This window comes from Salvelinus alpinus, chromosome 5 (assembly GCF_045679555.1).
Source record: "Salvelinus alpinus chromosome 5, SLU_Salpinus.1, whole genome shotgun sequence".
In the NCBI taxonomy this organism is placed as follows: domain Eukaryota; kingdom Metazoa; phylum Chordata; class Actinopteri; order Salmoniformes; family Salmonidae; genus Salvelinus; species Salvelinus alpinus.
In genome coordinates this window covers 67,792,526-67,813,446 of record NC_092090.1, presented here as the reverse complement: position 1 = coordinate 67,813,446, position 20,921 = coordinate 67,792,526, and the positions used below count along the sequence as shown (strand labels likewise).

The window sequence follows — 20,921 nt, the reverse complement described above, 5'->3', positions numbered from 1 at the left end:
CGGAAGCCATTGGCACGCTCCAACATTGAGAAATAATTTACAAACGAAGCATGTGTGTTTAGTGAGTCCGCCAGATCAGAGGCAGTAGGGATGACCAGGGATGTTCTGTTGATAAGTGCATGAATTTGACTATTTTCCTGTCCTGCTAAGCATTCAAAATGTAACGACTACTTTTGGGAGTCAAGGAAAATGTATGTAGTAAGAAGTACAATATTTTCTTAAGGAATGTATTGAAGTAAAAGTAGTCAAAAATATAAATAGTAAAGTACAGATACCCCCAAGAAACTACTTAAGTAACGTTAGTACTTTAAAGTATTTACTTTACACCAGTGATAGATTGTGACTGTCTGACTGGCTAGCATGGCTCACTTCAGAGTACAGGCTCAATTTCGAGCAAGCATTATGTTAGTCAAAACCTGGGTCCTTTATCATCACATTTTGAAACCGTCGTGGTGAGGACAGGACTTGGCAGGAGGAGAGCAAGGAGGTGTGCATGCTAACGTTGATTATGTTGTCATTTCAAATACTGTGAAATAAGTGACGTTTCCAAGTCAAAATTTACCAGTCGTTGCGTTATCAAAATATCATTGTGTTATCCAACTTGTTTACTCAATCTACAGTTGTCACAGCAAACTAGGTAGCTAATTGTTGTTGGTTGTACATTAACTAGCGTATGTCTGCCTATACACGGGTAGCTACCTGGAGGTGTTTTTCGGAAGGATCAAATTGATTTTAATGTTGTGGGTATACTTTTCTTCGACTAGCCAAAAGTTACCAATATTATATATGTGAAGTGTGTTGCTGGCTAGCTAGTTTTTAGGCTAAACTTCCGGTTTAACTAGCCAGCAATTAATCGTGTAGGAGTGTTTTACACCGGCTGAAAGTGTATTCCATTCAATTTGGATCCGTGCTGCCTCCCGGGCTTGAGCCAGATGCCCGGCTCTGTGCGACGGCCAAGTCGGCTCAAAACAAAATAGACTTAACTAAGCACGCGTAGTAATGTGAGTAGGATTATTTTTTCACATGCACATTTGCTTTTGATTAAAACGCTTTATCTGCCTAACAAATGAAAACTATTTGAAAATCCTAACATTTATTTTATGGAAAAGAGATGTTCTATGTTTATGAATGATGACCGAGCTGCCCATATTACTTTTCGATTTGAGAAGGGCTCTCCTCCCTCCCCGTTTTTGCCCGATGAAGTGACGGGCCATAGCCGGTGTACCCCGGGACAGAATAATCGAACCCCCTCACTGGCATGAGCACTGCCTTGGAAGTGAGCATGCGTACAGTGTCTTGTAAACAATGACACGATTCCAGACGGTCTTGAGCATTGTCTATTTCAACAGTTTGTCTTTGCTAAATATTAAAATACATTTCAGATTATGAACGAAAATAAATTAAGGTGATGTCTGGTAAGTAGGGATGTACATGTGTCGTCTGATGTAATCAAGTCTGAGTTAAAATAGATTTTTATCGGTAAAATTACCATGAAGACATGAGATATCAAATTGTTAATGCACGAAAGTAGACGACAGGAATGGCACTTGGGCGTGACACCATGCGATTGAATCGATTAACATTCTAAATATTCCCACGCCTCCTCTGAAATCGGTGATGTTAAAAAATATCGAACGCTAAAGACTTTATTCATAGATTTTGGATCAGAGCTTTGCCCCCTGTGCAAATATTTCGAATCGCCCGTTCCGTTCATTATGGCTTGCATGTTTGGGAAGCTGCTTAAAAACCAAGCGTCACGTAGGCGGGCTGCAGTGGGGTTAAGGTTTGTTTTAGGGTTTTTTCATATCCAAGATAAATAATTTGTTCTAGGCTTTGAAACAGTTACAGCTATACCTCTTTGTCCTTTAATGGCAGAGCCGTATTTAAGGGCTGTCTAGTATGGATCGGGGTGAATGGGGTGGATTTGTTATAAATAAGCTCAATGGTCTGTTCAGTGTTTTTAATTCTTCCTAAATACATTTTAAACATATTTCCTAACCATGCAAAGACAAGAAGTAGCCATATGCACATTAATCATTGTATTGTATTATACTGTCAGTGTCACTATCATTACACAGCAGTTTGACTATCAAATCCCTCCCTCCCCAATGCAGATAGCCTAGCTGAAGCATGGAGGCGGTTCTGAGCAGGCTGAGAGGGCTGAGTGCAGACGAGCTGCGAGAGGAGTTCACCAGGGCTGACCTCAAGTGCGGCCCAATCACGGCCACCACTCGTGCTATTTTCGAGAGGAAGTTGGCCCGCGTCTTGACAGAAGTCGAGGGCAGCAGCAGCGCCACAGACACGGACAGTAGCAGTAATGCCACCACCACAGGCCCAGGCAGCAGTGCAATGGCCGCCAGTGCAGCAGGGCAGGCCAAACCGGTGCCATCATGTGCCACAACATCAGCACCCACTGGCACTGACTCTCTTAAGGTTGTCATTGATGAGGTGGACTTTGGTTACGGAATGGGGCTCAATCCCCCAGAGGAAGAGGAACTTGGCCTGACAGTAAAGTCAAGGATCCCTTGTAATATTGGTGTGGAAGACCCTGGCTCTCAGTCTAAAGCAGAGACTCCTTCAAAGACAGCACAAATGTCACCAACGTTCTTCTATGGAGTGTGTCCGTTGTGGGATGATGTCTTGGCTACAAATGGTAAGACACAGATTGTTGACTTATATTCTACATTTGTATCTTAAAGCATAATTGACAAATAATTAATTTAAATTAGAATATTTGACATTTTGGCCTCCTTTTAGACTCCATATTATTTCATCTGTATGTGCTACAAAGCAAACTGTCATACAGTACATTCTGAAAGTATTCAGACCCCTTGACTTTTCCCACATTTTGTTACGTTAGTCTTCTAAAATGGAATACATTGTTTTTTTCCCCCTCAATCTACACACCTTTGGCAGTGATTACAGCTTCGAGTCTTCTTGGGTATGATGCTACAAGCTTGGCACACCTGTATTTGGGGAGTTTCTCTCCTTCTCTGCAGATTCTCTCAAGCTCTGTCAGGTTGGATGGGGAGAGTCGCTGCACAGCTATTTTCAGGTCTCTCCAGAGATGTTAGATCGGGTTCAAGTCTGCTCTGGTTGGGCCACTCAAGGACAATGAGACTTGTCCCGAAGCCACTCCTGCATTGTCTTGGCTGTGCTTAGGTTCGTTGTCCTGTTGGAAGGTGAACCTTCGCCCCAGTCTGAGGTCCTGAGCGCTCTGGAGCAGGCTTTCATCAATGCTCTCTCTGTACTTTGCTTCGTTCATCTTTCCCTCTCCTGACTAGTCTCCCAGTCCATACCACTGAAAAACATCCCCACAGCATGATGCTGCCACCACTGTGCTTCACCATAGGGATGGTGCCAGGTTTCCTCACGACGTGACGCTTGGCATTCAGGCCAAAGAGTTCAATCTTGATTTCATCAGATCAGAGAATCTTGTTTCTCATGGTCAGTCCTTTTAGGTGCCGTTTTGGCAAACTCCAAGTGGGCTGTCATATGCCTTTTTACTGAGGAGTAGCCACTCTACCATAAAGGCCTGATTGGTGTAGTGCTGCAGAGATCGCTGTCCGTCTGGAAGGTTCTCCCATCACCACAGAGGAACTAGAGTTCTGTCAGAGTGACCATCAGGTTCTTGTCACCTCCCTGACCAAGGCACCTCTCCTCCGATTGCTCAGTTTGGCCAGGCGGCCAGCTCTAGGAAGTGCCTTGGTGGTTCCAAACTTCTTCCATTTAAGAATGATGAAGGCCACTGTGTTCTTGGGGACCTTCAATGCTGCAGACATTTTTTGGTACCCTTCCCCTTATCTGTGCCTCGACACACTCCTGTCTCAGCGCTCTATGGACAATTCCTTCAACCTCATGGCTTGGTTTTTGCTCTGACATGCAGTGTCAACTGTGGGATCTTATATAGACCAGTGTGTGCCTTTCCAAATCATGTTCAATCAATTGAAATTACCATAGGTGGACTCCAATCAAACATCTCAAGGATGATCAATGGAAACAGGATGCACCTTATCTCAATTTCGAGTCTCATAGCAAAGGGTCTGAATACTTATGTAAATAAGATATCTGTTTTTTATTTGTAATAAATTTGCTAAAATTTCTAAACGTGTTTTCGCTTTGTTATTATGGGGTATTGTGTATAGGTTGAGGAATTTTTTTTCTTCATTTCATTCATTTTAGAATAAGACTAACGTAATAAAATGTGAAAAGGTCAAGGGGTCTGAATACTTTCAGAATGCACTGTATGAAGCTGTACCACTTGCTCTGCTATGAGTAGTACTTTGATTTCAAAAAAAAAAAAATCTGCCGTTAATTGATCAATATTGAAAAATTATTAACATGCATATTTAAAATATAACATTTTATTTGCTTACTTTTTGTATATATTGTTTAACATTATATACTCTACAGAAATTCTGGTCCTGGAGGGCAGAACACTTGTTTTTGTTTCTACCTGGTAGTTAATTGTGCTCACCTGGTGTCCCAGGTCTGAATTATTCCCTGATTAGGAGAGGATGAAACCCAGAAGTGTTTCAGCCCACCAGGACGGGAATTGGGCAGCCCTGCTACAGAGTCCAACGGCAGCGAGCTTTACACCACTCCAGCCAACGCTTGGCATTGTGCATGGTGTTCTTAGGCTTGTGTGTGTGGCTGCTCAGCCATGGAAACCCATTTCAGGAAGCTCCCGGCGAACAGTTCTTGTGCTGATGTTGCTTCCAGAGGCAGTTTAGAACTCTGTAGTGAGTGTTGCAACCGTGGATAGACTATTTTTACACGTTTCAGCACTTTGTGGTCCCATTCTGTGAGCTTGTGTTGCCTACCACTTTGCGGCTGAGTCGTTATTGCTCCTAGACGTTTCCACTTCATAATAACAGTACTTACAGTTGACCGGGGAAGCTCTAGCAGGGCAGAAATTTGACGAACTGACTAGTTGGAGAGGTGGTATCCTATGACAGTGCTACGTTGAAAGTCACTGAGCTCTTCAGTAAGGCCAATGTTTGTCTATGGAGATTGCAGGGTTGTGTGCTCTATTTTCTACACCTGTCAGCAACAGGTGTGGCTGAAATAGCCAAATCCACTAATTTGAAGGGGTGTCCACATACTTTTGTATATATAGGGTATATGTCATATACACTGCTCAAAGAAATAAAGGGAACACTAAAATAACACATCCTAGATCTGAATGAATGAAATATTCTTATTAAATACTTTTTTCTTTACATAGTTGAATGTGCTGACAACAAAATCACAAAAAATGATCAATGGAAATCAAATTTATCAACCCATGGAGGTCTGGATTTGGAGTCACACTCAAAATTAAAGTGGAAAACCACACTACAGGCTGATCCAACTTTGATGTAATGTCCTTAAAACAAGTCAAAATGAGGCTCAGTAGTGTGTGTGGCCTCCACGTGCCTGTATGACCTCCCTACAACGCCTGGGCATGCTCCTCATGAGGTGGCGGATGGTCTCCTGAGGGATCTCCTCCCAGACCTGGACTAAAGCATCCGCCAACTCCTGGACAGTCTGTGGTGCAATGTGGCGTTGGTGGATGGAGCGAGACATGATGTCCCAGATGTGCTCAATTGGATTCAGGTCTGGGGAACGGGCGGGCCAGTCCATAGCATCAATGCCTTCCTCTTGCAGGAACTGCTGACACACTCCAGCCACATGAGGTCTAGCATTGTCTTGCATTAGGAGGAACCCAGGGCCAACCGCACCAGCATATGGTCTCACAAGGGGTCTGAGGATCTCATCTCGGTACCTAATGGCAGTCAGGCTACCTCTGGCGAGCCCATGGAGGGCTGTGCGGCCCCCCAAAGAAATGCCACCCCACACCATGACTGACCCACCGCCAAACCGGTCATGCTGAAGGATGTTGCAGGCAGCAGAACGTTCTCCACGGCGTCTCCAGACTCTGTCACGTCTGTCACATGTGCGTGTGAACCTGCTTTCATCTGTGAAGAGCACAGGGCGCCAGTGGCGAATTTGCCAATCTTGGTGTTCTCTGGCAAATGCCAAACGTCCTGCACGGTGTTGGGCTGTAAAGCACAACCCCCACCTGTGGATGTCGGGCCCTCATACCCCCCTCATGGAGTCTGTTTCTGACTGTTTGAGCAGAGACATGCACATTTGTGGCCTGCTGGAGGTCATTTTGCAGGGCTCTGGCAGTGCTCCTCCTTGCACAAAGGCGGAGGTAGCGGTCCTGCTGCTGGGTTGTTGCCCTCCTACGGCCTCCTCCACATCTCCTGATGTACTGGCCTGTCTCCTGGTAGCGCCTCCATGCTCTGGACACTACGCTGACAGACACAGCAAACCTTCTTGCCACAGCTCGCATTGATGTGCCATCCTGGATGAGCTGCACTACCTGAGCCACTTGTGTGGGTTGTAGACTCCGTCTCATGCTACCACTAGAGTGAAAGCACCGCCAGCATTCAAAAGTGACCAAAACATCAGTCAGGAAGCATAGGAACTGAGAATTGGTCTGTGGTCACCACCTGCAGAACCACTCCTTTATTGGGGGTGTCTTGCTAATTGCCTATAATTTCCACGTGTTGTCTATTCCATTTGCACAACAGCATGTGAAATTTATTGTCAATCAGTGTTGCTTCCTAAGTGGACAGTTTGATTTCACAGAAGTGTGATTGACTTGGAGTTATATTGTGTTGTTTAAGTGTTCCCTTTATTTTTTTGAGCAGTGTATTTGTATCTGGAAGCATAATTATTATGCTTTAAGATTCAAACGTATGTCAACAATCCTTCCTCCAAAGGACCTATGAATAAAATTGTGGGGGGGGGAAATACATGTATTTTTTTTTTTCAATTTCTTTTTGAGGAATCACCCAAACCTGCAATTTACTTTGGCCTGTTAATCAGTCAAAAGTTGATGTAATTATTTATTTTCACACAGAAATGCAAAGGTAGAGAACTGTTGGCAGGCTAGCTATGTTGATCCAAGAATGAAGTTGACCCCGCATGCTGTCACACCACAGTCAATGTCCAATTCAAACATTTTATGTTGTCCATGACATCATGCTGTTCAGGGTTTATTTTTGTTTTGACTTGAAGTCAGTGGTTGAGACACACAGAACATCTGTCACCTTATATGGCATTCTGGATCAGCATGGCGACTACAATTTTTAGCAGTAGTAAGACTTTGAGCTGCTTTGCTTGTGATGGCATTATATCTGACCATGACCTGTTCTAAATCCAATTCTGGAATGTTTCTATTTGTAGGTAGACATCCGGAGCGATCTAAACATACATTTCAATGTTTATTTGTTCTTCCTGGTTCAGAGAGGTCCCATGTGTATGGGGATAAGAAGGAGGCTCTTCAGGCTGTGAAGAAGATGAGGGTAGGAGCTCGCTTTAAAGCCTTCTCCAATCAAGAGGATGCTGAGAAATTTGCCAAAGGGATCTGTGACTACTACCCCTCTCCCAGTAAATGTGCCCCCTGTGTCTCCCCTGTCATACCAGGCCTGGTCTTCTGCAAGGGTGAGTGTTGTGCTGAGGACAATTATTCTCTCCTCACAAAAAAGACATTAGCTCAGTACTTATTTGTACATTCCTAGACAAATACACCAAGTCAGTGCTTTTCAAGGGTATTTGGATAGCGTTTCATTTCTTGGACACACGTCCAAGTTTGAAACGAGTAAGCTGTTTATCGCATTACGCTGTCTCCATCTCTCGGGTCTGTCGCATTAGACAACATCCCTGTCGTGGAGGTAGACGCCATCAACAGGGAGAGGGCCAACAGCTTCAAAAGCCCTCGCTGCCAGGACCTGACAGCCAAGCTGAGGAAAGCTGTGGAGAAGGGGGATGAGGTGGCCTTCAGTGAGCTGGTCTGGAGCAACCCACGCTATCTCATCGGCTCCGGAGACAACCCCACCGTAGTGCAGGCGAGTCAGGGTGGAACAATAATCTTTAGTGGATGTGCGCCACCTTTTAATATAGCCTATACTACTGCACCAGATTAATATACTGTAATTAATATACTGTAATGATATATGTGGATGAAATCAAGCGTTTTATTTTTAGTTAGCAGAATAATTCATCCTAAAAGTTCTCCACACACTAAATTAATTCCTCCGTGTGTTCCCAGGAGGGATGCAGGTACAACGTGATGCACGTGGCAGCCAAGGAGAACGAGCCAGGGATTGCCCAGCTCCTGCTGGACACGCTGGAGAACCCGGACTTCATGAGGCTCATGTACCCTGATGACCTGGAGGCCATGATGCAGAAACGCATCCGCTACATCGTGGACCTTTACCTCAACACCCCAGACAAAGCTGTGAGTATACGTACGATACCGCTCTCTCCAGCAGTGTAGTGGTTGTCATGGAGAAGTGGGTATTCTGAAATTGTGTCAAAAAAAAAACGTTATTAACGGTCCGCCCGCGAAGGACAGGCGCCCTGTGTGAAAATGTTATTGACCGTGACATACCCACTGAATCTCATATTGGTCTTTCACAGTCAGGCCAATCCAAGCTGTACTGTGCAAGTAGGGTAATAGTATGCCTACTATTGAAACCGGGTCAGAAATTCACAGGTTTCTGATATTCCCCTTTTTTTCCAGATTTCCGCTCTCATTGTCATATTTTTTGAAATAGTCCAGAACAATGCTTAAACCACGTTAGGAGACCACTTTTGAGGTCTGCGAAAATACATTTCGGGGGGTTTTGTGTGTAGTTAGGCCGACCCTTTAATTCAGCTGCGTAGGCAACTGGCACTGTTTTCTGTGGTTAGCGGTGTTTCTGTAGCGCACATGAGATGGAGTTTGTGAAAACAAATGGCCACTGGATTGATTCAAATAGTCATATCATTCTGCCAGGTGGGCATAGGTTACTTCGTAGTTAACATTTATTAGAGAAGGTTTTTGGGAAAGCCTTTCCATCTACCAGAAGATAGTTAGGTCTATCATTATCATTATCAATATATTTGTCCTGTACCTGATTTTTTTTTTTTTGAAACCTGAAAACCATAAACTTCATATTATGGGGCATGTCTTACCTTGCTTCAAAGTAGCCTATAACCAAAATTCCACCATAGAAATTATTATTTTAAAAAGACTTTCTCATATGTGCTCTTCTGTTCTATTGGTTTTCAAATCAACTTTCTTTCATTGTCTAGCAGCAACAGGCATTATCCTAGTCGAATTAGCAACATGTGATACAGTAGTTTAATCTTTTAGATCTCCCCTCTTTCTAAATCTCTTAACGGATATTTCCGTCTCTGTCCATGAAACCGCTCTAATGTGCGGTGTCGCATTTTAGACTGGTGTTTTCTCGCAGGCCTACCGCCGTGTGCACATTGCTACGCTTAAAATGTGACGAAATAATAGTTTGCTAACATTTTTAAGCTAAACATTCTGATCTGCTCCATCAGCCTTATTAATTAGTACGGCGTATACCTCCACTCCACTACTTTGATACACAGCGTTGGGAATAAGAAGTTAGTATGCGCAATGGCCACTAAAAGAAAGTGGGTATACCTGCGTATACCATCCACTACACCACTGGCTCTCTCCATAAGTATATTGCCTGCCGCCTTGTAGGTCAAACTGTAGGTATAACACTGAATAAGCCGTCCGTTTGTGCAAATAAAATAGTAAAAAAATCGACAAATGATGTAAGCTCTATGAAACTACTTTTTGAGTGCATGGCTATTGCCAACTGTATGTTTAGGTTTAACTGTAACCGACTTGTGTGTTTTGGATTGAAGTGCCAATGTTCTTGCTGTGTGTGTGTAACTTTGGTTGTCTGTCCCAGGGCTTTGAGACACCACTCCACTTTGCCTGTAAGTTCGGGTGTCCAGAAGTGGTGAATGTCCTGTGTTCACATCCTGATACAGATAAAAACTGCAAAAACAAGTACGACCAGAAGCCATCTGATGTGAGTTGCTCCAGAAATATAGATTTTTTTAACAACTAGCTACCGACTGCTGATTGGTCCACATGACTACTTGATTTTCATGAAATTCTTCTGTATCCCTGACAGGTTATTTGTGAAAGAAAAAACAAAACCCAAGAGGTGAAACAGAAGATATGTGACTATTTGGAAGGTAAGTTCACTGCCTCCCAATCACGGGACTTATGTTTTCCTATACTTCCCTATTTACCCAATAACACCTTCTCTTCTGTCACAGATCGCTGTTATATACGCCTACTGAGGGCCATAGACAACTCATCCCAGCCTGTCATTGGTGCTCCCTGGTCACCTGAGCCATCAGAAACTCTTCCTCATTCGCTGGCTACCAGGATCACACGAAGTCCCATGGATCCGGTGATGGCAGTCAGGGCATTCGCTGGCCCACTCAGCCCATCTAAGGTCATTATCGCATTATCTCCTTTCACCTCACACTCTTCTTCTCTTATTTTCACACTTCATTTCTTTCTTTTCTATTTTCATGTGGGAAGCTAGAAACACAGGATGTATGTAACTTCTAATTAGTGTCTTCCTTGCAGGCAGATGAGTTCCGTCGGGTGTGGAAGACGCCCCCCAGAGACAGGGCAGGGTACTTCCAGCACATCCTGAAGTCCGACCCTGACCGTGGAGCAGAGAGAGTGGGCAGGTAAGTCTGGAAAGTCCACAAGTTCAACAACTATGTTCTGCTGTGTCTCCGTTACTTTACCAGTGCAGTCACTTTGACATTTGAATATCTTAGAAAAAGGAAGAATACATTTTTACACCCACTACAATGTACGCATGCTTCTCCAACAGTAGTGTGTTATGTTTTCCCTTACAGAGACCTTGCCAGGGAGCTGGGCCACCCCTGGGCTGAGTACTGGGACTTCCTGGATAGTTTCACCGACCTGTCGTCTGCAGACGGCCTCCGTAAGCTGGAGGAGTACCTCAACAAGAAGGACTTGAGTCAGCGTGCACACGAAGTGGCAGGGGAGAACGTAACCAGCAACCGCTTCAGAACACCTTCCCCAGGTAATGTTACCCTCACCAGTTGCTCTTGATAAACTGTATAGCTGTGGTATTGAATTCCAATGATCAAGTTTGAGAAAGGAGAAAGATGAGATGCTGCCATCACAGTCTTGAATTGATGTTCCTGTACTATTTTAGATTGACCAGTAAATGTATTTATTGTAGCTTAACATAAACATTTTGTCCCTCCCCTCTGCCATTCACAGGGAAGCCCAAGAAGTTCTGCAACTCCATCTCGGTGGGGGCCTTCCTGGATGAGGGTGATGACGTCAGCCTGGAGGAGATAAAGAACCGTCAGAATGCGGCGCTCACCAGCATCACCTCAGCGTGTTCTAAGGACAGTCTTGCGGGCGCTGTGGGTGGGCTGGGCCTCCATGAGTTCCACATCCTGCCCGTGTCCCACCACGGCGCCGATGACCTCATCGAGACAGCCGCCGAACGACACCTTCTGTGCTCCTCTGTGTCAGAGAGCCTCCTCTCGCCCGTCTGCAACAACGGCCGTTGTCCCTCCACGGGGGCAGAGAGGACTCACAACGGGGACAAGGGGTCCCCCCGCACCTCCTCGTCCCCCTCCCGTCTGCTGTCACCTATCACCAACCTGATGGTGGAGTTTGAGAGGATGTCCCTGCAGGACGGGCTGAACGGCCTTACCAGGTACAGGGAACGGAGGAGTAGCGGGGGACACAGGGAGGGACTCTCCCGGGATGAACTGGCATCTGGGGTGGGCCACCTCACGCTGGGGGGTAACAGCAACAAGGACTATTTGTTTGAGAGGGGCTGTAGCTTGGAGCCTGGGGACAGGGAGAGGCGTGTGAGGGAGGGAGAGGTGGAAGACCGGGCCAGTAGTGGAAGCGGCAGCTCGGAGGAGTACTTTACGGCTGAGGAGAGCTTGGAGGCTCTGGGCCAGAGGACTAGGGGGCCAGGGACGGTGTCGGGGCGCACGCTCTGCGCCAGATCTAAGTCGTGGGATCACGGGGGGAGGGATCTGAGCAGCTCCGGATCATCCAGCTCCTATACATCCCTGGACAACTCCCATGAGTTCCTAGCACGGACCCCACCTCACATCAGAAGGGGACTTTTCATTGAAGGGCAAGTGATGGGGATTAGGGTGACGGTTCTGAGGTTTTTAGTTAAGGACATTAGCAAGCAACAGAAATTAAATTTGTCAACACTTTCAACTTGTCTCTCTCGTTTTGTCTTTCAGGGATTCACCAACTAAGTTGGACAGAGAGGTCCTGTCCGCAATAGAAGTCATAGACATTGACCTCTCAAAGTTCCCCAGCATTCAGAAATGGAAAAGTACAATGCAGACATACACCTCTTCAGACATGCAAAGGTTGGTTTGACGATTCTTCAAAGCAAAAAAAAAAATGCCCCCATGAACAGTTGTCATTGCCTGCAAGTTGTCTTGTAAATATGGAAACACATTGACAAGTGCTTAAAATGTAAGTTGCTATCGCATGTAAATAATAAACGCAGACTCTAATTATGGCTTTGTTTCTGTTTGTCTTTCAGCTGGCCCAGCCCTGTGGGGGTAAAAAGCAGCTCCAGGGTACATCGGGCCTCTCCCCTCACACACGGCTCTCCTGTCAGCAGCCTTTTGTCCCCTGCCGGTGGCCGCTTCAGTCCCGCCCGGCACACAGGCTCTCCGGACTTCACCAGCACCAACCGCTACAGCCCTGCACACGCCAGCTACATCCAGCGCATCCGCCTCAGGCACATCAACGACCCCTAACACCCCCCCGGCCAGAAACGATAGGCTACAACTCTGCCACCACGGTGGTGAAATATGCCAGAGCCCAAAACCACGTACCTAACAAAATATGCACAAGTGTCTTGAAGATTTGTATTAATGTTAATGATGTATGTTATTACTATATATTGCATACATATGAGATTCTCAGTATGTTGGGTTGTGACATACACTCAGACTTTTAAAAAAAGAAACAGGTTTCCTTCAGTCTGTACTACATACTGTATGACTGTTGAATAGACATTCATTTTATTCATAGTGTGAAACACCTGTATCATAGCTCAGTCTACTTTGAATACAGCTGCACTCCCCAAAAGATTGAGTAGATGTTTGTTAAACCTCAGAATATAATCCTCGATAGGATTCACTAACTGAATATGTTTTTAAAAAGTAAAAAAGTAAATAATTGTAGTTATTTTTGGTATGTCAGTCATTAGCACAAAACCAACTTTTTATTGTGTGTATTAAACCAACTGCCAGTGATTTTGTTCTCAGTTCAGGAATTGCCTTAATTGTCAGAAACGATGGACCAGTCAGTCTCCAATCAGAATTAGGCACATCCTGTCCAGTTTGATCAAAATGTATGCATCCTGACACACAACAGCATAGCAACCACCATCCTACTGGAGCTAGCACAGCAAAAGACTGCAATGCAAACATGGGGGAAATGATAATACGCTGAGTTTTTCCATGTTTTTATTTTGTTATTTAATAAATTGAAATGTTTTCATTTTCCAGGTACCAATGTTTCTTTGTGCATTTTGGTCATTTCTGTGTTGTCTTGACACTTCTCTAACGACTGTCAGTCTCACACAAAAGCTGAACTTCCTGAACGCTTCTTGGCTTTGCTAAATGTGTCCGAAAAATACCAAGCTGTACATAACAGGTTACTGTAGAGTGCAACAAAGACATGTTTACTAATGTATAATCAATGGCTGACTGAATATGAATGTGCAAGAACCTGCAATAGCCAAACTCTAGGAAGATCGCTATCACTGTTAAAATAGTCAATTTACAAACTGCTGTAAAATGTATGGTTTTCCAGCCAGCAAAGCTAATCTAGAAGTTAACAGCTATCAATCCAAATTCAATAGAAATCACCCTTACTATATATTGTCAGTCTGGGTCAGTATGAGAGACGTGAGTAATATTGAATGTGAATTTAAATTTTGATCAAAGGCAAACTATTTCATGGAGAGGATTGTATTGTCTGTTGTGGTGACAGATTAGATTCTGTTTTATGAATGTGGTGTTTTGCAAATTGCACCTAAATACTTAAACATGCTTATTGTGCTTTGGCATTCTGTGCTTTATTTTAAAGGCATAAAAAAGTTTCACTTCATCGCAAATTTTCCCCTCTTCTGTATGTCCAGATCTTCTCATTTGCATTCGACTAATAAATACAAGTTTCCTCGCCTTTGAATTGTCATTTGAGCACTTTCTAACATTGTTACTGCCTGAAATGGTGGTGGCGCTCTTGTCCTCTAACAAATGACATTGTGTAATTTTCAAGCGTTGTAGTGCCAACACTAAGGTGCATTGGATTTTCTGTTAAGTCTTGAGACAATGTCTCAGCTTGAGCTAACCCTATTTTAAGACTGTACGAGTACTTATTTGGTGTACTACTGAGGAACACAAAACATTTACATTACCATGTCTCCTTTATTGCATGTTTCTACTTAATACAACAACTATCTAAACCTCAGAGGAAGCCTTGATCCAAATACAAAAGGGCTGAGCATGATAAGCATTTACAGCATTACAGTAAATATGCCATACAAATTTAGAATGTTTTTGGTTTTAAAATCCTTCAGTCCCTCAACTCTTATACCCTTTACATTCATAATGAGTGGGCACTGGCAGTCATCCCATCAGCTTTCGGAGTTCAGTGATTGGCTACAGCAACAGTTCATACTGTATACTCCCCTTTTGCACTGTAGTTGGCAAACGATGGCACAGGAGTTGATCATAAAACACCACATAAAAGTATATCATTGCATGTTGAAGCTACAGAAATAACACCAAAAGTAACTTTCAAGACACTTAAGGAGAAATCAAGAGCCATTTAGTTCACCCTGTGACCGAGATCTAAAGCTCTCCGGGAGAGAACGAGTGAATACTGTAGGTGGAACATTTCTCAGGTCCGTGTGAGTTTGTCTGGGGGCATGAACCCTGAGTCTCCCAGTGTCCTCAGTGCCACTCTGCCGCTGGGGCGCACAGTGAGCCAGGTGATGCTGCCGTTGTTCAGGCCCATCCTCAGCCAGCCCTCTGGGGGAAACTGCAGAGCCCTGAGACACAGAGGGAGGGATAGAGCCTGTAAGATCCACCAAAACACCCAAATGAGAGCTGGTCTATTTTTCTAAACAAATATTCACATATATCATGTGATGTTGAAAAGCACATCATTATAGTCGTGAAATGCAAAAGACATCCATCAGCAAGACAGTGAAATTGCTAGACAAAGTAATGTAGATTGGCATCATCTTGTTGAATGAGGCTTTGATCCAGCTTGCCTGGGGAGACCAACACACCTGCACACGAAATAGCGGATGACATTGGCATGACAGACGATGATCTCGTAGCTGTCCTCCTTCTGCTTGGGGTCAGCGCGGTGGATGTAGCGGCGGAAGGCAGCCTCGATCCGGGCCCCGTCCTCGTGGTACTGCTGTAGAGCGGTAGAGGTCCACAGTGGTGGTGTCAGACGAGGGTTTGAGATGACCTCTGACCTCTCATTGGAATACATTGCATTGAATTATGTATTGAATGATGCAGACAGCAGTAACTAATAAGTGAAACTAAACAGGAAGTAATATGACAGAGGAATGGGCGTCTCACCACAGCGTCAGGCTTCCAGTGGTTAACAGGAGGCACAGGTTCGATGGGTGCTCCTTCTCTCAGCAAATCACAGCTCACCAGCTCTACCCCTAAATCAAAAACAGATCAGAAGATGAGTTAGTTAGTGGTGAGTAGTGAAATGCTTATCTATGATGCTTAATTACAATTTTTACATCTGAAAATCTGAGATCAAAGCTTTTGAAGCTGTTATCAGAGGTAGAACCTTGGTATCAGGTGACGTACAGTGCCTTCAGGAAGTATTCACACACCTTGACTTTTTCCACATTTTGTTGTGTTACAAAGTGGGAATAAAATGGTTTTAATAGTCATTTTTGTCAACGATCTACACAAAATACTCTAAATGTCAGTGGTAGAAAAATTATAACATTTGGGGGAAAAAATAAAAAAAATAAAACACTAATATACAGTATCCTGATTAGATAAATATTCAACCCCGAGTCAATACATGTACGAATCACCTTTGGAAGCGATTACAGCTGTGAGTCCTTCTGGGTAGGTCTCTAAGAGCTTTCCACACTTGGATTGTACAACATTTGCCCATTATTCTTTTCAAAATTATTCAAGCTCTGTCAGATTGGTTGTGGATCATTGCTAGACAACCATTTTCAGGTCTTGCCATGTATTTTCAAGCAGATTTAAGTAAAAAATGTAACTCAGCTTTATTCACTGTCTTCTTGGTAAGCAACTTCAATGTAGATTTGGCCTTAGGTTTTAGGTTATTGTCCTGCTGAAAGGTTAATTAATCTCCCAGTGTCTGCTGGAAAGCAGACTGAGCCAAGTTTCCCTTTAGGATTTTGCCTGTGTTTAACTCCATTCCGTTTCTTTTTCATCCTGAAAAACTCCCCAGTCCTTAACGATTACAATCATAACATGATGCCGCCACCACTATGCTTGAAAATATGGAGAGTGGTACTCTGTAATATGTTGTATTGGATGTGCCCCAAACATAACACTAAGTTAATTGCGTTGCCACATTTTTTTTGCACTATTACTTTAGTGCCTTGTTGCAAACAGGATGCATGTTTTGGAATAGTTTTATTCTGCACAGGGTTCCTTCTTTTTACTCTGTCAATTAGGTTAGTATACAATGTCATCCTCAGTTTTCTCCGATCACAGCCATTAAACTCTAACTGTCTTAGTCACCATTGGGATCATGGTGAAATCCCTGAGCGGTGTCCTTCCTGTCAGGCAACTGAAGAAGGATGCCTGTATCTTTGTTGTGACTGGGTGTATTGATACACCATCCAAAGTGTAATGAAATACCTTCACCATGTTCAAATGGATATTCAATGTCTGCCAGGTGCCCTTCTTTGCGAGGCATTGGAATCCTCCCTGGTCTTTGTGGTTGAATCTGTGTTTGAAATTCACTGCTTTGGTATTTTATTAGGATCCCCATTAGCTGTTGCGAAAGCCAGAGCTACTCTTCCTGGGGTCCACACCAAACACGAAACAATTCAGAACATTAATAGACAAGAACAGCTCAAGGACAGAACTACATACATTTAAAAGCTTGACTGAGGGACCTTACAGATGACTGTATATGTGGGGTACAGAGATGAGATAGTCATCCAAAAATAATGTTAAACACTATTATTGCACAGAGTCCATGCAATTTATTATGTGACTTGTTAAGCACATTTTTACTCGTGAACGTAGTCAGCCTTGCCATAACAAAGGGGTTGAATACTTACTGACTCAAGGCATTTCAGCTCTTTATTAATTTGTAAAAATGTCAAAAAACATAATTCCACTTTGGCATTATGGGGTATTGTGTGTAGGCCAGTGACACAAAATCTCAATTGAATCCATTTTAATTTCAGCCTGTAAGAACAAATGTGGAAAAAGTCAAGGGGTGTGAATTCTTTCTGAAGGAACTGTAAATATCTGCACCATGAATAGCAGGAGAGTGCAGGCTTTTGCTCCAGCTCTACACAAACACACCTGATTTAACCACATGGTCTACCGATACAACCAATCCATGCTCTGAAGTCAAAACGTGATTCTAAAGTTGAATCAGGAGAGTTAGATTGAGGCTGTACAGCACTGGTTAGTCTTGTGGAACCAGACAAGCATGTCTCTGAATATTGTATAGACTCTGGCATATGGCTCAGCTGTAAAGTCTGCCTGTCTAGGGTTCTGACCTGGGAGGTACTTGCTGATGATGTTGGCCGTCTCGGTGGCCCTGGCCATAGTGGAGTAGACCATGATGTCATACTTCAGCCCCAGGGCAGCCAACCGCTGGCCAGTAAACTCAGCCTGCTCCCGACCTGCAGAACACCAACACATAGTCCCATAAATGAGCAGATTGTACTTGTATACCACTTTCACCACCTCTAACGAGTGCTGCTGAATATGCTCTTCTTATCCACTAAAACGCAACTGTTGAGCTGTAGAGTGGAGAACTAGGTCTATGTTTCATGCTTTAAGCAACACGAATACACAGCAGGACAGGGTACAGAACCTAAAGGGGTGAGGATTCTCTCATGGTCTCCACTCCCACTCAGGTTGTACTGGGAGTGCCTGATGAAAAGGATGTTGCGTGTGGCTTTGGGTTTGCCATTCTCCTGCTCTGAGCTTGGGTCTTCACTGGTGTTCTCCTTCTTCTTCCCATTTGTAAACAGTGGGGACGGGTCCCGCCTAGTACAGTACAGAGGGAACAAATCAGTTGTGTGTGTTGTGCCCAGAGAAGTCATCTGTCAGTCTGTCAACATGTTGCTGGCTGCAAATATGAATCAATCACACTCAGCGTAGACTAAACTACTTGACCCACATCCCATCAGACCACTCTTATGTTTTACAGTAGTCTGCATCAGATTTAGCTAATAAAGCAGGCATACTTATCCCAGTTGAAGTCCCAGGCATGTCCAGTAGATGCAACCGTGTGGTTCCCCGTTGACCATGTCGCTGGCTGTGCAGCTTGGAGAATATTAAACCGACTCCACTGACCTGATCGCTCTCCTTGCGTATCACCGAAATAGCCACGGGATTCAGCTGCGGCAGCCGCCACAACCAGCACCGCTGATCCGCCAGCGAATCCACACACGAGTTTGATTGTCCTCCGATATGACATGTTGTAAAAACCTAGCGATTATGTGCAATTTGTGTTCGCTAGGTAGCGGGCTAAATTGCTAATGACGCCCAATGTGTAGAGAGAGATTTAGGAATGTAGCATCCAGCGGTCTCGAAGAGCGGCTAATCCAGACCTAGCTAGGTCCCGCCTCTGGTCAGTGGATTTACACACTTTCTAGGTACAGGGACACAGCGAATACCCTCCAACGACACTTTAATCGCCAGCTAAAAATAACTCCAGTCAAGATTATGAAGCTATTTGGAATCACTTAGCTAGCAAGCTTGAAGATAAACCAAAAGGAAAACACACAGGGCTTGGGCCTACGGTGTCTCGCTGGAGCCAAAAAAAAACAGCTAGCGAAGATATTACGATACGCGAATGTCGCGGGACAAAACGAACAAATAATGCATCACTAGAGGGAGCTCACAGTTTTAAAAAAGGATGAAAACTTCAGAAGACGGAAAATCGGACAGAGATGGTGGAGATTATTATTGTCATGTAATGAATATTTTTTTGGGGGGGCAGAGGCTGCCTTTACACAGGCAGCCCAATTCTGATCTTTTTTTCACTGACTGATATTTTGACCAATCAGATCAGGTCTGAAACAGTAAAGACCAATTAGAGGGGAAAAAAAATAAAGGCAGCCTCTGTAGCCTACTTTCACAGTAGGGCCCAAGTAAAACTGACTATGATATTTGTAACAAAAAATTGCATTCAAGTTTCAAGATTAAATGTCACATGCACATGTACAGTGAAAGGCCTTTCTTACAAACTCATAGACCAACAATGCAATAATTAATAACAATGTATTACTAGAAAAAAAACATGAGAAATAAGAATAAGAAATATGAAATACACAATAAGTAAGCATACTATATACAGCAAATATTTTAAAAGTCAGTTCTAATACCGTATTTACATGTGCAGGGATACTGGAGTGATGGAGGTAGATATGTAAGGTGACTAGGCAACAGGATATAAGATAAGCAGAGTAGTAGCAGCTTGCATGTGAGTGGGTGTGCGGGTGTGTAGTCAGTATAAATGTATGTGCATATTATGTGTGAGTGAGAAAATGATGGACAAATGATGAGTGACTCAAAACAAATGAGTGACTTTTTTTCAATGTGCAAACAAAATAAAATATAGGCTATAAATCCATTTATTCAAGCATTTTTTAATTCAATGTAAATAATGCCTAAAAATATAGTTTGAGATAAACGTGTGGTCCCTGGCTGTAACCTTAGCATCACACGTCTCTTTGTTTATGGCGGCGTTTACACAGGCAGCCCAATTATGATCTTTTTTTTCCACTAATTCAGGGGTCTTCAACCTTTTCTTGCCAAGCGACCCCCTCAGGGAACCCCTCTCAGGCAAAACGGAAGCCCCCGGGACCGCCATCATACGTTAGCTAAAATACTTTTTTCACGTCTTGTCTTATCATTAGGTGACTGATAATGGAAAGGATAAGTAATCAACATTTTAAAATGAATAGATTTGGGAGATAGTTTTTCATTATTTTGACCTCCCCACATTATAATTGGAAGAGGAAGTGTAACCTATAACATAGCCTATTAGCTAGAAAGGTAACTCTAAACACGTTTTCGCTAAGAGCAGCTGGTTAGCCATGTGTTGTCAAAAAATAATGTCCTGGTTAAGAAAGCTTACCACTTGCCACACTGGTAGCCTATTCACTGGTGCTTTTTCAAAGCCTATGTCAGACACTCCAGTGAGTGTAATGGGCTTCAATGAGTTTAATTAGCTTAATATGGAGTTGAGAAATGCACTTGACATCATTAGAAAGAAAATATGATCCCATTTTCTACTATAGGTATGTAATTCAAAATGTGTTTATTCTGTTGTTGCTAGCGACATGCATAATTTTAAAAAACCATTTTGTGGACCCCCTGCATTACCTCCGTGGACCACCGGTTGAATACCCCTGCACTTTTGACCAATCACATCAGATCTCTTCACAAAATATCAGGAGAATTGGACTGCCTGTTTTAACGCAGGCTATAGGCTCCACCTTTCAAGCGGTTCTCTGTCCTCACTCGCGGGCTGGATTGCTAGTGGGATTTCCAATTACCGTTCTCCTGGCAGCAGGATATTATGCTGACATATCACGATTCGGATTTGTTTTCTTCAAAATAAGAGTCCCCCTACAAAGACATGCTAAACTTTTGAAATATCGATTTTGTTTTTGCATATCAGTACAGTACAACTGTTTTTCACAGCATTGCAACCACCTTTTAAAAAAAAAATGATAATTTGACGTACTTTTATTTTTAATATTGTATTATTTATACCA

General features: G+C 43.5%; 2 protein-coding genes across 7 annotated transcripts; one reads left to right on the top strand and one right to left on the bottom strand.

Annotated features, from left to right (window-relative positions):
* The first annotated feature begins 96 nt into the window (after positions 1–96).
* On the top strand, positions 97–14,104 carry LOC139576577 (ankyrin repeat and LEM domain-containing protein 2-like). 5 transcript variants are annotated; one of them, XM_071402819.1, is made up of 13 exons: positions 97–191; positions 2,115–2,653; positions 7,300–7,497; positions 7,708–7,901; positions 8,105–8,293; positions 9,771–9,893; positions 9,999–10,062; positions 10,147–10,328; positions 10,466–10,572; positions 10,747–10,937; positions 11,141–12,023; positions 12,139–12,270; positions 12,450–14,104. In XM_071402819.1, exons 2-13 carry the CDS (start codon positions 2,131–2,133, stop codon positions 12,667–12,669), a joined length of 3,006 nt encoding a protein of 1,001 aa, XP_071258920.1. In that variant the 5' UTR covers positions 97–191; positions 2,115–2,130; the 3' UTR covers positions 12,670–14,104. The 5 variants fall into 5 exon arrangements, with proteins under 5 accessions (XP_071258920.1, XP_071258919.1, XP_071258921.1 ...); XM_071402818.1 differs by lacking the exon at positions 97–191 and adding an exon at positions 355–487; XM_071402820.1 differs by lacking the exon at positions 97–191 and adding an exon at positions 897–1,001.
* A 225-nt stretch (positions 14,105–14,329) lies between these two features.
* LOC139576578 (serine/threonine-protein phosphatase PGAM5, mitochondrial-like) lies at positions 14,330–19,019 on the bottom strand. Of its 2 annotated transcripts, none has more exons than XM_071402823.1 (6): positions 18,381–19,019; positions 18,005–18,180; positions 17,685–17,810; positions 15,523–15,611; positions 15,219–15,352; positions 14,330–14,975 (listed from the first exon to the last, which is right to left on the bottom strand). In XM_071402823.1, exons 1-6 carry the CDS (start codon positions 18,611–18,613, stop codon positions 14,825–14,827), a joined length of 909 nt encoding a protein of 302 aa, XP_071258924.1. In that variant the 5' UTR covers positions 18,614–19,019; the 3' UTR covers positions 14,330–14,824. The 2 variants fall into 2 exon arrangements, with proteins under 2 accessions (XP_071258924.1, XP_071258923.1); XM_071402822.1 differs by having other exon boundaries at positions 15,219–15,415; positions 18,381–18,947.
* Between the last annotated feature and the right edge of the window lie 1,902 nt (positions 19,020–20,921).

What these genes read in the sequence shown, in the direction of transcription:
- LOC139576577 (XM_071402819.1), top strand. Translation starts at nt 2,131, where the DNA reads ATGGAGGCGGTTCTGAGCAGGCTGAGAGGGCTGAGTGCAGACGAGCTG. An exon ending in AGGCCTGGTCTTCTGCAAGG is followed by an intron (nt 7,498 to 7,707) that starts GTGAGTGTTGTG and finishes CTGTCGCATTAG; the next exon opens with ACAACATCCCTGTCGTGGAG. An exon ending in ACCTCTTCAGACATGCAAAG is followed by an intron (nt 12,271 to 12,449) that starts GTTGGTTTGACG and finishes TTTGTCTTTCAG; the next exon opens with CTGGCCCAGCCCTGTGGGGG.
- LOC139576578 (XM_071402822.1), bottom strand. Translation starts at nt 18,613, where the DNA reads ATGTCATATCGGAGGACAATCAAACTCGTGTGTGGATTCGCTGGCGGA. An exon ending in GAGAATCCTCACCCCTTTAG is followed by an intron (nt 17,811 to 18,004) that starts GTTCTGTACCCT and finishes GGTGTTCTGCAG; the next exon opens with GTCGGGAGCAGGCTGAGTTT. An exon ending in ATCCGCTATTTCGTGTGCAG is followed by an intron (nt 14,976 to 15,218) that starts GTGTGTTGGTCT and finishes TCTGTGTCTCAG; the next exon opens with GGCTCTGCAGTTTCCCCCAG.